At 40.2% G+C, this 16,893-nt stretch overlaps 1 protein-coding gene across 2 annotated transcripts in view; it reads right to left on the reverse strand.

Moving 5' to 3' along the window:
- The window catches only part of tox2 (TOX high mobility group box family member 2), a 206,171-nt gene that overhangs the window by 16,603 nt on the left and 172,675 nt on the right, over positions 1-16,893 (reverse strand). The window contains exons 5-6 of one of the 2 annotated variants that reach the window (XM_079579282.1): positions 11,340-11,561; positions 6,992-7,222 (exon numbers count right to left, since the gene is read on the reverse strand). In XM_079579282.1, coding sequence (XP_079435408.1) covers positions 6,992-7,222; positions 11,340-11,561 — 453 coding nt within the window. The remainder of the gene's footprint in view (positions 1-6,991; positions 7,223-11,339; positions 11,562-16,893) is intronic. The other variant, XM_079579283.1, reaches the window with a different exon arrangement.

Genomic DNA, 16,893 nt, shown 5'->3' on the forward strand with positions numbered 1-16,893 from the left:
TTTCTCAGAGCCGAGTCTTTGTCAAACGACTGGCTCTTTTGAATATAACATTTCAATAACGGCAGCCAGATACCTCACAATACCTGAAATTATAATGAATAACGCGTTTGTGAATCAAATCTTCATAAAAGAGGCTGTGACTGTCTAACAAATCGGTTTGAGTGCATTTAGCTTTGACTTTAGTGCAAAAAGCTTTGACTTGTATGGCCTGCTCCGTTATTGGGCTGATTCTTGTGTTTGTTTGGGGGAGTTCTGGGTAAAATTTACTGAAAAAAAGATCCGGCTCTTTTCACGATTGAGATCTGGTTTAAACCGTTCACCTTAAAGCAGTACTAAGTAACTCTTGCCCCTAGAGGCCATGAGTGCAACTGCAGGTGTCGTAGCAAGTTACGATTTTTTTACTTATTAATTGTCTTGGAGAGTAAATACTACGCTGACAGGAAAGGCGAAGGGAGAGAGGGATATTGTACATCCAATTATACAAAGGAAGTATTTTTTTTCACACAAACTTGGCTGTAAATACTGTTTTAAAGTGACGCTAGCCCGCAGTTAGCTTTGCCCGTTAGCATGCTAGCTTCTTTTTCGTGATTCCATTAGTGTGTATTGGTGGCTCCGGTCCGGTGGCAGTCAAGTTGCAAACATGGTTTTCTGGCCAGAAACACCGGGGGGAGATGAGAGACCCCCAATTATCCCATAAACACTTGTATTACAGGGGCCACAGGGACTACGGAAAGGATTTATTAAGGTAAACACATTACTTAGTACTGTTTTAAAGGCCCTATACCTGATTTTTTTATTGAAAATAATTAAAGGGGAAGCCACTAAATGAAAATGTTAGTTGTGGTTCAAACTCTTTACTAATATATTTGTAGCATCCAAATTCTTTACAAGTTTATCGGCACATTTCACAACTTGCAGGGTCACTTTTCAGGGAAATTTTCACAAAAATGCTAGAAAAATAGCCTGAAAATTCATAAAATTGATACAAATGTTTTATAATTTGATGCACGCCCACAAACGTTTGAGTTTACAATAATAATGGAGGACAAAATAAATGTAATTCCAATGAACGTCATATCACTGTAAAGGTTGCAATTAGCAAGTCTGAAAGTTTGTAAAATTTTCTCTGAAAGCAATAAAAGACTCTACTAATCCTGCATTTGAAGAAGAAGAAGATCTTTATTTATATAAACATTTGAGACCTCTACAAATATGTTCTGAAGATGTGATTCTTGTAGTAGTATAGCAGTTCATTCAGTTATTCAAAACAGTGACCCCACTGAATCTTTATATTATAAGAAAAGCTGCATATCTAATCACAATAGATTTCACAATTTTTGCCGAAAAAATTGTAATAAATCCAATTTTTGTGCAGAAATAAGTATGTCAACAAGTTTACAGAGACAAACAACCTTTCAAGTCATCCTAAATATTTTGGATCTGTACATCTGTAAATCAGTTCACGCTGCTGTTCTGTGTTAAAATGTTCTGTTATCATAAATATATTTCTTAATCTATTTGTATGCCCTTATGAGTTTCATAGTTTTTCATGTTGCTCGTTTGCACTGAAGAAAACTCCTAGTTTGTGAACCCGTTCACTGATGACAATAAAACTTTTCTGATTTAGATTTTCTCGGCAGTAGTGGTGTTAAGTGATGCTGTTAGAGCTGATTATGCAAATATAAAGACTCAACAGCCAAACTTGTACATTAATGCTATTTCATTTAGCATAACAAGCACGTTTCATATAAACTCTCCACACAATTTACTGATTTGAAAGTGATTCTTTTTGTAAACCCTTGTCATAAGTGAGTAGTTCACTAATCACTCTGACACTCAAACACTTATATTATATACAATAATATACAATAAGACTGTAAAGTAACATGTGCAATAATCTCTGTATCAGCTGCACTTTATTAACTCTGAGTGATCTTCTTGAACGCCGACTGTAACAAGTGAATTTCTCCTTTGTGAGATCAATAAAGGTTTATCTTATCTTATCTTATATATACAAATACTGTGTGGGTTGTGATGATGATGCTGACATTATAATGAACAGTAAAACTAACATGGTGATATATTGCGTGTAGGAATGAATAATTAAACACTTGTTATAAAGTGTAGCATTTTGTAAATATTGACTTTATGTAATGCATTGTTGCATCTCATGTATACATGTAACTGACTTAATAGTTGTATTACTACAAGATACCAAGGGCTAAACTAAGTTAGTGCAGCAACCACATTATTTAAATCAGGGTTTTGCCGAAATCCAGCTTCCTCGGTGGGTCGCGGGCCGCATATAATGTTAACATGAAAATACTATTAGGAAAACGTTTCCAATAAATGAATAATAATGAGCTGTGATTTTAAAATAAAAGCCCGACAGGACTGGAAGAAATAATAATGTCTTAAACTTGTATTGCGCTGCACAGGCCTGTGTCACAAGTTTCTCAGAGTACACTGTAGTCATAAGTCATTGACTCCACACTATGCTGTGGTAAGTTGCTATTGTAGTCACGGTTGCCCTAGGGGCAGACTGACGATTTACCACGGGGCTAAAATGTGTTGTTTATATCCTGATCTCTGATTATGTTAGTGCCCTCTGATGGAGACGTGTGGAATTCTTTCCTTTTTCAAATTTAAGCTGCCCCCTAGTGGCTGGAATGAGCATTCTGGTCATTTCCATAAAAAATAATAACTCCACACAGGAATAGGCTAGAGACTTTTTTTGGACATAATCAGGAATTTGTGCTCTACAAGTCAGAGGCCGGATTAAATCATCTGGCAAAACAGATTTGCCCCGCGGGCCACCAGCTTGACATGTCTGATTTAAATGATGTAGAATATATGAATGGGGGTGGGAGTAAATAAGTTGGTCTTCTTCCCACTCCTTTTCGAGCTGAAATGTTATTTATTTGTATGTTGTATGTAAAAGTAAAGATCTTGGACAGATATGGCATGTACCCTTGTCTCTGTATTTGTTCTTGAATACTGTTTGTATAGTTTTGTTTATATGGCTCGAAATAAAATGTTCAATTCAATTCAATTCATTTCAACTAAATCAAACAGTAAATCATAGAGTACATGTTATTTTTTCTTAGCTATAAGCATACACTATACTTCATAATTGCATCTGGTCTTTCTATATTACCTGACTGTGTGTCTCCAATTAATCTGCAGCAATCAATATATAAACAATATGTTATTTTAGATTAAATATAGAACAGCAGTGTAAACTGTAAGTACGCGCAAACATTTACTTTGGTTGTTTACTGTAAAAGCGGCATTTTCGGGTCGATCGGACTGTTTTGTTGACGGAACTGCTCGCTGAGAATAAATGGGGTAATCACATTGTTATTGAGCGCTACATTATTCCATAACAACATCATTACCTCTGCTAATTACGTGTCTTCTGAGGTGACGTGTCTGATTAAACACGGCAATGCACAAACAAATCAAAAAATTAGCCGCGGAAAAGGCGCCGTGAATGGACAGATTTGCCGACGGTGAGTGGCTGTTTTGCTCAGTCGGCTCAGCAGGTAATCGTGTGAAGGACAAACTCATTTAGACAGAGCGACAGGGAAAAAAAAAAAAAAAAAAGAGAGAAAAAACTACAAAAGAATCTGGGAAACAAAGGGTTACCACGACACAAACAATAACATTTCAGGAGCAGATGTCCTTGAGGCGAAAACCAAGGACGCTCCAATTGCTAATCTCGTATTCCCGGCATGATCCAATCACCAGGCAACACATATAAATAAAAGGAGGAGGAAATGAGGAATCCACATTCAAGGGTGTCAGCGGCCAAATGAAGATTCATGGTGAAGAGCCCTGGCGGAGGCGGCAAAAATTAACCGCGAATAAAGGGGGCCTCCGAAGTCCGGCAAATAAAGGAGCAAGGTTTTTGGTGGGGAAAAAAACGCACGGAAACACACACACACACACACACATACATCCACCCACAGCGGCACACACATGAGGTGGCTGGAGGAGAATGGGCTGCACTTTGTCATGGAGACAGGTGCTTTTATTTGACACCCAATAGGCCCGGCCGCCACTGGATATTCTAAAATATGAGTCTGTGCATGGCCATCAGACTGTCTCGTTTTCCCATTCATTTTGCGCTATCATTTGTTATCTGCAGCTCATGAAAACCCTCTGACTTAGTATAGAGTGGAAGACTAAAAGAGATACAAAATGTTCCATAAGCGCATTACTTTTGGAAATGGAAATCGCTCAACTTTTAGTTTTACGCTCTCGCAGCAGGCTTTTAGGCAATCGAATCATAACTACAAATTGCAAAGGTTGCTGTCATTTGGTAGCCTGGCCAGTCATACACACTGTTTATTCCAAACAGAGTTTATTCTAAACTGGAAACTGTTGCAGGAGGTGTTGGTTGCTTGGGGCGGGGGGAAGGCGGGACAAACACACGCATAGCAACGAATCTGAAAACAGCATATGTGACTGCAAACTAACCATAGATACAGACGGCATCTCATCATAGAAGGGGGCGTGGCTTCGCCGAGGGGGAAAATAGAACTTTTTTGCCATTTTCTGGTGGAATATCAACTTATTTATCACATAAATAAAGTCAAGTGTAAATCGGGCCCATATGGATATTTTCTCAGAGCAGATTGTTCAGTAGAAGTGAAAAAACGGCAGTTGTAGCAAGCGCTAGCTAACCGTTAGCATTAGCCCGATGCTAACATGTAGCATCAAGTTAGCATTCTCCGTTATTCATGTATTTATGGGACGTTGAACCACTTTGCTCCTTCCCATGTCTTTGTATCATTATTTAGTAGAAACTATGTTCATATTTCAGCGTTTGTTAAAGTAGTTTTTGAATAATGAGAGAAAATATACATTTTTTCAAAATTGTTTTCCCCCTTTTTCAAAAATGACCATATATGGGCGATTCCAGAGATGCCGTCTGTATCTATACGTTTGTTAAGTGTGACGTCACGACTGGCAAGACCTAGCAGACCGGCAAACATGCGAGAAAAAAACATTAAAAACTCTTAAAAACAACAATCTATTTCTGAAATTCAACGGAGAGTTACTGAACCTACTTATTTCTCAGACTCAATAGCCAAAAATTCCGCACCTACTGCTAAAAAAGTATTATTTACTACTTCCGGGGTTAGCGGAGAAAAATGCTAACGTCCAAGTTGGCGCAGCAGCTACGCTAACCCCGGAAGTAGTGACTTTAGTGAATATTACATTTATAGCAGTAGGTACAGCATTTTTGGCTAATGGGCCTGATAAATAAGTATGTTCAGTAACTCTCTGTTAAGTTTCAGAATCATTGATTGTGGTATTGAAGAGTGTTGTTGTAGTTTCTCACACATCCGCCGGTCTATGCGAACCAGGAAGTAAATACAAGGCTTGTGTGGGGAGCTTGGTCGGTTCTAACTTCACGCCAGTTTGGGTCCGTGTAACATGCTGGGAGAGGCTAAATGCTAAGAACATCTTTGGTCTTTTTGCGTGACTGAGCGCACACGTAAAGACCATACAGGTACACATCAACTCGTCGAAGCTCAGGTAAGAACATATCTCAGTATGGAAAAACGGTGGCCTGTTCCTTTAAGTGGCGATGTCATTGCTTTATTACCAGGTCCAATGGAACTTTAGTCCTATTCAGTATAATGTGATTATGCTGATTTCACCTGCTGTAGAACCGAAGGCTCTTTTTAAACATCTAATCACACAGAGATATTACATGTACTCTGGACTTTCTTTAGCATTGCTTTTCATGACATTTATTATCAAGTTATTCATTTTTCCATAACGCCTAGAGAAATGGCGAGCTATACTATTCTAATTACACAGTCTTTGGTCTTTTATCTGCTGTCATTTCTGCAGGAGATTCAGATAAAGTTGTGTTTTTTGTCGTGTTTGTCGATGAACGATCAACAGTTTGGACCCGGAAGTAGCTTATTATTGTGTGTGATGTTACACTTAGCAAATGTATTCACTTTCTTTGGAATATATTTCAATTACAAAGAGAAAGAAGTGATAATGTTTGGCCCGGTTGGTAACATGTAATGTCCTCTGGTATCCAACCGGCTGTAGATTAGACCAGTGCTTCGCAATATATTTCTTTCCACAATAGTGTACACAACAATAATCATCTAATGTGGATGTCTGGTGAAGGTCATCAACAGAGAATCACTGGTTTAGACCTGTATGGGACTCTTGTATTCTTGGACATTATTCAAATGGGCAGGGTGAATATCAATTTAAAGATATGTCACAGATCTAGTCCCAATCTATTTATTCATTTCTCCAAATGATAATGTTTGTCTGGCATAAAAATATGTTCTTACATGCTAAAACATTTTGTCACGCTATTGGAGGCGGTTTCATGTGGCTCAAACATGGTATTAATAGCCCGCACCCAAGGGTGATAGACACATTGATCTGTGAAATTCTGTAGCCATATTGACCCGGTGAGTATCTGAAAAGGATCAGGATACTCAGGCTAATTCGAGAATTAATGGAGGCTTAGTCTGTACTCTTAGATCGTGGTTGAAACAAATAAAAAAGTGGATGGGTCAGAATCAGTGCTACTAAACCAATGAACATTAGTTAATATGGCAGCTACATATTCATTTCATTGGTTGATTCTAAGCTGAATTATTCCAGCACCCGGTCCTGTCTCACCTAACATGTCGAAACGGTTGTATTTTAAGTAGATGTTGATTTCTTAAAGATGTGTTAAATGCACATCGTCACACACATGCCATATGTATAGGATGTTTCTGTACAAAACTGCTAAAAGGAGTCTAATTGCATCCACTTTTATTAAATGTATGCAATTAAAGTTTAATTAGGTAACTGATATTTTGCCTTCAGTAAAATGTTGGGCTTTTAATATTATTCTGTTTTGGAGAAGTGCATTTTCATATTAATGCTTTCCCCCCTTCCCCCTGTGGATTTAGGGGCAAGTTACTTAAATGTTTCCAATGATATTATAGAGGGGTACCTGTTTCTGTTCCTCCCCCAGGCCGTCCCACATGGAGGCCACAATCTTGGACACGTCCCCGAAGGTGGCGTTGGGGTTCTGACCCTTAATGGCCGCCTGAGTGTCTCTGAAGAACAGGGCGTAGGCAGAAACTGGTTTGGTCGGCTCATTCGGATCCTTCTTCTTTTTCTTCTTCTGAGGTTTGGGCTTGGGCTTTAGCATCTCTGACGACGGCCTCTTCTCACCCGTAATCTGAAATACAGAAGGTTATTTATTTTAGACATTTTGCAGGTCTAAGGGTTTTGTGGAGCAAGTATGTTCTACGTGGATGAAGAAAATCTATGACAACACAAAATACCAACAATGCACAGTATAGTTGTGTCAATCTATCCATGGGTTTCAGATTCATTACTGTTTTCTTCGATGGGCCGCATTTCGAGCAGTGGTTCTCAAACAGTGGGTCGTGAGCCTTTCCGAGAGAACTTTTGTTTCAATATATAACTCCTAAAAGAGTAATTAAATGATTCATGAGCTATTTTGACCATGATTCTTATCCAATCCAACCCAATATATGTATATAGCTCATTTTATAAACAAGCGTTTCCAAAGTGCTGCACATGATGAGAAATCGACAATAGGAAGCGAAAATAAAATCAAGTGAAACCAAACCACCAACAGAAGATACAATTGAAAGGTTTAAGACATTAAAAACCTCCCTCTCTCTCAATACAGCTGCGTTTTTTGTCTTTTTCAGTGAACTGCATTTGTCGTTTCTGTGCTCCACATTGTTTTGCTGGATACTTTGTCATGTTTTGTGGGGTACGGCGGATTTTACTGCAATAGAGTCCATAATGGTCCTGAAGAAAGCAGCTTTTTAAAAGTAAACAAACAGCTAGCTTATGAGCTAAAGACATTTAAGGCCTGCACATTTCATCTTCTGAAACACTGAAGAGGCACAAAGAGCTCCCCCTGCAGCACAGTGGAGGAGTCACAAGAGGCGGCACAGGAAACAAGGAAGGGACGAACGAGGAGGTATCCAGGCAAGACTCACAGCTAAGCCACACATGCCTCCTGTCCCTATATTGTTCTGGCTAATGGACGCTCACTGGGTGATACAACAGATTAACCTCTACTCAGAAGAAGGTGAAAGACTGTTGTGGAGCTGCAGGAGAAAAGAGGAGGTAAGAGCTGATCAGTGCAGGCCACCACGCTCTGAAACATGGACAAACCCAGGAGGCGGTGCACCGTTTCAGAGGATCAGAGGAGACTGAAGGCAGGTTTCTTCTTTAATGACCAATTAAGGCACTTACTTAAAAGCCCTTATATGTTTATTGGGTTTATATAATACTTCAATTAGCAAAAATCTGCAATAAATATTCTCATTTGGGTTGCGGCTTGTCATAATGCCAGGGAAAACCACTGATTCAGCTGTGGGTACTTGGAATTATTTCAGATTAAAAAAGAAAGCGAAACAGAGTAGAATTTCAATATTAATTTCAAAGGAAAGTGAGTTTTAATTATATTTTTCAGCAAGAGGTTTCATTTTTGACAGTATTTTAGTTTCATTTATACACCACACACTATTAAATACTGAATAATCTTAGCTTAGTTGGCCACTTTGTAAAAAGATCTTGGAGGTAGGGGGTGCTCGAAGTATATAAATGAACAAGGGGTACGGGAGACAAAAAAGGTTGGGAACCACTGATTTAGAGGACTTATCGGAGATGGAGGCAAGGGAAGAATATTTATCTTAGAGTCATTTATTGCTATTGCAACACTTTTAATTTGACATGGTCTAAAAACCATGGATAGATTAAAAAAAAAAGGCAGACGGAAATGTTATGACTCTCACATTTTCAGATTTTCCTTTTCCCCTTGCAAAAATCCACCCAAAATATCCCCTTGACTTCACTGTTTTGGAGTTGCTCGCCAAGTCTTCTAAAATCGTGACTTTTCATGCCGCGGGTGAGAGAAATGTAAAAATCGGCCGCTGTATCTCCCCTGGCTTTGATGTGCCTCCGAATGAATTGGAGGGAGAAAATGGAATTACTTACTGATAGAAAGATGGTAATCATTTTTATCCACTCACACTGAGAGCCACCGCAGCAATGCACATACATATATAGGCGGCGTGATTTTCTCTGCTAAAAGGTGCTGTGTGTACTTTATTATTATGAGCGAACATTAACAGACAGAGCGAAAAAATACTGTGGTCGTGACAGATTCAATTATACATTCATCCCTGTGATAAAATACAAGGCAAGTCTCGGTGACATCGGTTCGGGGGCCATTTATCACGGCGCATTTACATTTAATGCGCGGAATATAAACAAGTGTTCTCTGCTTATGTGAATAAATGGTATGCAAGAGTAAAAAATAAGGAGGTCACGCAAGTCTTAAGATGGTAAAGCAAAGACTTACGGAGCCGCCGCTATTAGTTTCTATATGAAAAGCACAAATCTGAAGAGGAAATTAGGCTGCTCTAATGGCACACACGCAACTGCATAATTGATTCACCAAACAGCTATATGAAGTATATCTATCTCACGTGTCACCGTAACTGGATCTTCATCTCTCAATGTATTGCTTTGATGAAAAATGTGAAGCCATTTCTATTTCTTAACTGCATTTTGGGCTCGCATTGGGAACAAATGTCAATGTTTGTGTTAAATTACAGATGTGCATATGTGTGGAGATTACAGACCAAACATTTGCAAAGAAAGATATTGCACATCGGGGAATGTTTCTCAAACTTTTCTCATCTAACATTGTGGCTTATCAGCGCTAAGCCGGGTTAAACAGACGACTAAATACAGCATGACTTTGGATGAAATCATGACTTCACTGGACCACACTACAATGATGGCAAAACCTTCTGTTGGTCTGTAAATGCAGTAAATTAGAATAACTGCCTTGTATAAAATTGCTCTCTCAAAATGGCTGTTGCAAATGTCTTGAAATAGGCCTCTCTCTCTTTAAGAACCTCTGACCCTTTCCGACACGCCCCCTCCACACGCTGTCTGTGGCATCAGTGGGGAGGGGGTTCTGCTGAGGGGCAGTGATTGGTCACTCGGCTGGTGACGAAAGCCCGGAGGCGTCTCCAGGAGGTGGGGGCGTTCCTAGGAGGACTCAGGCAAACCTATCCCTAAAATGTCTGCCATCAGAGTTTTTACAGATTACTCAAAAATATGTGAATGTGCCAAGGCAACACTTCAGGCATGTTGTGAGGGAATGACATAATAACAGGATGTAAAGGTTGAAAAAGTCGATTTTGCATAATACCCCCCCTTTAAACAATGTATAAAGACAAAGAAGAAAGAAAACAAAGAACCACTCCCCCATTCATAGAGTCATGCCCCAGTTTAGCTAACACCGGAGGCAACAGTGGTGAGTGTCTTAAACTGCATTGGCGATCCAATCCCAGCTCAAATTAATGTTGTTGTGTCCTTTGGCAAGACATTTAGTCATCGTGTGTGTGTGAATGTGACGTACAAGTCCATCACATGGCCGGGAGAGACAGACGGCCTCTCTGGAAGTGCCCATAAAAGGTCATGTTCAAAGCAGCCAGAGGGGGAAAACAAACAGTACTCCACTACTGCTTTCATGCTGAATTGTGAATAGATACATAGATATGAAGAAGAACAAAGTGGTTCAACAGTTCATAAATACATAAATAATGGAGAATGCTAGCCATGAAGCTCACGTTAGCTAGCTACATGCTACATATGCTAATGCCAGCTTCGAGTGCTGGTTTTCACTTCTTCTGGACAATCTGCTGTGAAGAAAACATTCGTAATAGAGTTCTGCATGGGACTATAAAATGCTGACATGTTTGTGGGTGCTAGCAAACATTTTCCACAGACTAGCCTTGGTTAAAAGCAGTATAAACATGGAGGAAAAATACAGTGAAACAACTCCCCCAAATGCTCTCATGTAGACGAAAACTTCAGAATTTTACCTTTTAAAATCTCTATTAGTTTGTTATGAAAAAGCCCTCTACAATCCTGAACTCCATCACCCGATTTTGACTTGACTTTGTGTGTAGATAAAGTTTCAGTTCACCAGAAAACAGCAAAAAATTTGGTAAAAAAAATTGTGATTCCCATTAGAAGCTTCCTTCCCTTTTGGCTAGACCACACCCCTTGGTCGGAGAGGCAGTTAGCGCAGACCGTCATGAGCGTTTTTGTCAGTCAGCCCCAGGGCAACAGTAGCAAAATAATGAGAAGTAAAATGCCTTGAGTATCTTAAACGAGACACTGGAAGTCTACGCCAATCCCAACTATCTCAAGAATGTATGGAATAGCATAAACGATATAGTATAAAAGAATAATACAAACAAAAGCTGCCAACCGTTCTCCAGTAGCTGTACCTTGACATGAGGATCAGTCTCCTCTTCCTGATTGGAGCTGGAGGGGGAGGGCGTGGCTGATTTGCTCCCAGGAGGCGAGGGGGAGCCCACCTGAGGCTTTAGCTGGGACAGGGCGCTCATGGGGTGGGGCAGTATCGGAGCGGAGCTGTTTAGCATTCGGTGGCTACGGCCGTAATGCGCGGCGCCTGGGTGCTGCTGGTGGTGCAAAGCCATCTCCTGCATCTGGAGTGAGAGAAGAACAGCAGCTTTACGACCTTCTCCTCCGTGCACCAAAATGACACCTGTCTAATTCGCCAACGAGGGGAGATGAGAGTTTATGCAGAATTGAGGAAATACTGTTTAGGTGTTGGTGCAACTCTTTTTTTTAAAGGAATAGGCCACCATTTTGACATACTGATATATGTTCTTACCTGAGCTTAGATGAGTTGATGCGTACCTGTCTGGTCTTTGTGTGTGCCAGTCAGTCATGCAGAACGACCAAAGATGTTGTTAGCATTTGGCCTCTCCCAATGTATTCCTATAGCTCCAAACGGGGTGAAGTTGAAAGCTACCACGCTCTTCCATGGGCACACAAACAAAGACCAGACGGGTACGCATCAACTCGTCTAAGCTCAGGCAAGAACATATCATAGTATGGAAGAACTGTGTGCCCTCAGTCACGCAAAAACGATCTAAGATGTTGTTTGCATTTGGCCTCTCCCAATGTATCTCCCCCAAACGTCCTAAAGTTAGAAGCAACCAGGCTCTTCCACGGACACGCACAATGACCAGACGGGTACACATGAACTTCTCTAAGCTCAGGTAAGAACATATCTCAGTATGTAAAAACTGTGGCCTGTTTAGTGATTCTAAACTGGTATCGCAGTGGGACGCACCATCACCCTTCGATGACAAGCCGTGCAAATCTATTGCGACCTATTAGGCACTGAATCATAAATCTGCTAAAAAAAACGCATGTTCCTACAGATTTTTATTATTTTAAGCATGAAACAAACCTATAAAACTGAAATCATTGTCATAAAGCTCAAATCAGGTGCTTGTTCAGTTGTAAAAAAAAAAAAAAAGGCCCACGACACGGCACAGCAGTGAGCTCTTCACAGCAAGAAGGTCCTGAGTTTAATTTCCACCTGTTTGCATGCTCTCCCCGTGTTTGCGTAGGTTTCCTCCGGGTACTCCGGTTTCCCCTCCCACTAAAAACATGTACAAAATTTGCCAGAATGAATGACAGTGTGTGTGACTGTGGGACAACGGATGCAAATTAGCTCAAGGCTATAATCCGGAGTGGCTTTTTCATGAACATGCACTGTCCCAACCAAATAAACCAATAAAAAAAATGGTCCCACTGGTTTACATTATAAACATACATCATTGCCATCCACAGCTAATAGTCAATTTATCCTTGGGTAGTCTACTATTTGCTATTTTTTGATCATTGCAAGTAATAAGCACATCCAATGCAGACCTCTTAGCCTTAACTTTCCAAAAAAAAACCTCCCAAAGCAGCTTATGTTATTGACAAACCCCCTGCAGGTTAAGTAATGAAGCCCGTAAATTCAGCCTGGAAGACTAATTTCAGCATCACCGACCTCCAGCCAATGATCGCGCCTGCAAGGGTCACACCTCCACCTCAGCCTATCAGTGCAGAGCCACGCCTCTCTCGCAGCCAATCATCACCCACGTTCCTGCGTTTAAGCTCCAGCGTTCATGGCTCATAAAGCTTCCTTGCTGTGCTGTGACCCACCTCCACCCCTTCGCCACCTCTTCTGTCAGTGGCTTCTCCCTGCTACATCCTTCACCGGTCTCCCATACCACCACCAGTGTCCAGGCTCCGGGGGAAGACATCCCTTTCTCTACCCTACCCATCCATACTAACTATAATCCGCTTTTGTCTCTGAGTCCATCCTGGTTTGCTGTTAGCAAGTGAAAAATCTAACCAACTGCTATGTTACACAACACCTTTCGCAACAAGGCGGCCCTTAAATAGAACAATAATAGCAGTGGCCGTGGCAAGAAAACAGACCTACTTCACAGCCACTAGTCTCTCTCAAACTTAAGCTCTTTGAAGAGGCATTAAAAGATCTTTAATAATAACCATCAAATGCTCTTTTGCGGGATTTGTCGGGACGGAGCACAAGTGCACACCAAAGGGATGCTTTTAATGCTGGCACAAATGGGAATGTTTGGCAATTTACCCACCAGATAGTGATGAACTAGCATTTGTTAGCTTGTTGCAACATTTATGAGTTTTAATAATACATTACACATTAGTGTCGAGCTAAAAAGATCAAATTGAAATAAAGAAAAAAAAGGCCTTAGCATATAAGGTCTTGATAAACACGGGTTGGGGTTGCAGAGATGAAGGCTCGAACCTTTAATCATAATTGGTCCCAGTAGATTGCGAGAAATAAAAAAAACAACACCACACATATACACACACAACAAAGTAACCCGGGTTTGAAAATTCACTAATATGCACACAACACGAGGTTCAACGTGTGCCTCAGCCTTGCAACAAAGGATCTTTTTTTCCTTTTGCATTTCAAATAACTCCAACCTCCCCCCATCTTCCAAGCACAATCTCCAAGTTGCAAACATCATTTAAAACACAATTCCTTAGAAAATAGCTACGACAGAGAGAGAGAGGGAGAGAGAGAGAGGGGGAGAGAGAGAGAGAGAGAGAGGGAGAGAGAGAGAGAGAGAGATTGAGAGAGAGGGAGAGAGGGGGGGACAGAGGGGGGTGGAGAGACAGAGAGAGAGAGAAAGAGGGAGGGGTGAGAGAGAGAGAGAGAGAAATCCATTAATTTTCCATTTTGCTTTTTAAGGGTCCTCAAACCAAGAAGCATTGAAAAAGCAATTAATCAAACGTGAATGGCCTATCATGGCTATAGCAGGCATGTTGCCATAGCAACCTCCTCCCCGCAATGTTGTCCCCACCACGTCATGTTTAATATAAGCTGTTTCATAAAACCAATGACATATGAGTAATACAAACATTATGCAGGACTGCAGTGCAAGTTTAACCGTGTACTGTATCTGATGCTTTATCCAAGCGTTGTGTTTTTGTGATAACTTAATATAATGTAAGTGTTTGGATCATATTGAGACCATTTGGCCACGAATAGGGTCAGAACTAGTTTTTGGTGAAACACAGAGGAGCATTATGTACATTAGAGTGCATTTTGAGAGCGCAAAGAGGATGGCGGACTGAATGAAACAAAACACCACTCCAGGTTTATCATTGATATATAATAATGGCTTACACTTGTATTGTGCTTTACACTCACTCACTCACTCACTCACTCACTCACTCACTCACTCACTCACTCACTCACTCACTCACTCACTCACTCACTCACTCACTCACTCACTCACTCACTCACTCACTCATATAACAATATAACATTATAACATTGTTAAAAGCTCAAAAAGTCAGATTGCATGATATGGAACCTTTAAAGGCCTCCTTGAAAAATCTCTCCATACAAACATCAGGTCAAAAGGTGAAACTTGTGGACGCATGAGTCATGACTGTACAATATTGTTATATAAATAAGATGTACAGCAGTTGCACCGGGGCATGGACCAAACAATAACACAGTGTTGTTAGGGAACTCGATATGACTGCACAGAAATAACACTGTGAAACATTTGCCTAAAGTTTAGTCATACGTTCTCCCATTATGTCACTGTGCTTCGTTGTAACAAACTTGTGTTTTGATTGTCAATCTTTTTATCCAGTTTAAATAAAATTACAGGTTGTTAGGGCAAGTGAAAACACAGTTACATAAGGGTTACATAATCAATGATGAAAAACATGTAATGCAATGAATCATGCTTTGGTGAAGGGCTGTCAAACACAATTTAACTCAGAGTAAAAGAAAAGATTATTGTGTAGTCATTGCATAAGAGCAATACTAGACATGCACTTATTTACAGACTAGAGTTAACAAATTAGTTTCAACACGGCTGAATAATATTCATCTTTGGGAATTCACAAAAAATATGCTTGCAAAGTTATGTTTTGTATTTTGTCTTGCCAATTATTGGAGTTGTATTTTGCACACTCATGTTGCATTCCAGGCAAACAACTGGTATTTTTCTCACTTGAAAATTCACCACCTCAGAGCGTTCAGCTGAATAAAATCGTACATAAACATAAGGCTAATGCAGGGGTGTCAAACATACGGCCTTAATCCGGCCCCTGCCCTGAAGAGCATACATTCCAGAGTATTTAAAAAAAAAAGTCTCTAGCCCATTCCTGTGCTGAGTTATGATTTTTTAAAGAATAACCAGAATGCTCATTCTAGCCACTAAGGGGCATTAAATAAAATACAAGGAAAGAGTTCCACAGAGTGTCCAGCACTGACATAATAAGAGCTCAGAATATGAACACATTATATAGCCACGTGATATGGACAGTCTGCTCCAGGACAGCTGTGGCTACAAAAACAGCTTACCGCCACTTAATGAATAATGTCTACTATGTAGTTCTTTGAGGAACTTGTGACACATGCTTGTAAAGTACAATACAAGTGTAAGCCGTTGTTATTAATGAAGCTACAGTTGTCACAGTTAATTATTATTCATTTATTGGAAAAAATGTCTCTATTATATGTGGCCCGCGACCCAAATGAGTTTGACACCCCTGGGCTAATGCTACAGCAGCTAGCAAAAACAATAGATACAGACGGCATCTCTGGAGTCGCCCATATATGGTCATGTTTGAAAACAGTTAAGGGGGAAACAATTTGGAGAAAAATCTAAACTTTCTCTAATTATTCAAAAACTACTTTAACAAATGCTGAATTAAAAATATAGTTTTCTACTAAATAAAGAAACAAAGACATGGAGAGGAGCAAAGTGGTTCAACAGCCCATAAATACATAAAAAACAGAGACACTACATGTTAGCATCGGGCTAATGCTAACAGTTAGCTAGCGCGAGCTACAACTGCTGTTTTTTCACTTCTACTGAGCAATGTGCTGTGAGAAAATATCCATATGGGCCCGATTTACACCTGACTTAATTTGTATGTGATAAATAAGTTGATATTCCACCAGAAAATGGCTTAAAAGAGAATGAAAAATTGTGCTTCTCTAAAGATTCTATTTTCTCCCTCGGCGAAGCCACGCCCCCTTCTATGACGAGATGCGTCTGTATCTATGCTAACATTATATGAAGGTTTCTCCACACTATAACTCAAAACATGCTACATAATGTTATGATGTTATTGAAGGCCGTGACCAAAAGTAATGTTCACTTCACTGATGCAGTGATTTTGTTACAGTTTTATCATTAGCTGCACTTCTCCACTGGGGGCCACCTGTCTTCATCTCGCACCCGAACTCGGAGAACTGTGGACATCTCCGAGCTGACAAGTTTTAATTACCACTTCGAGCGAGGTATTTTTCCAAGTGGGAAATTGACCAGATACCTTGAATGCACCATCAGTCTGTCTCCAAAGAGCTACAAACACTCCACCTGCTGGTCACGTGGTGGTGCCCTTCTATGTTTCTAATTCCACACACCTCCACCAAAGGATTTTACTTGCAAA

This window comes from Gobius niger (assembly GCF_951799975.1).
Source record: "Gobius niger genome assembly, chromosome: 20".
Classification (NCBI taxonomy): Eukaryota; Metazoa; Chordata; class Actinopteri; order Gobiiformes; family Gobiidae; genus Gobius; species Gobius niger.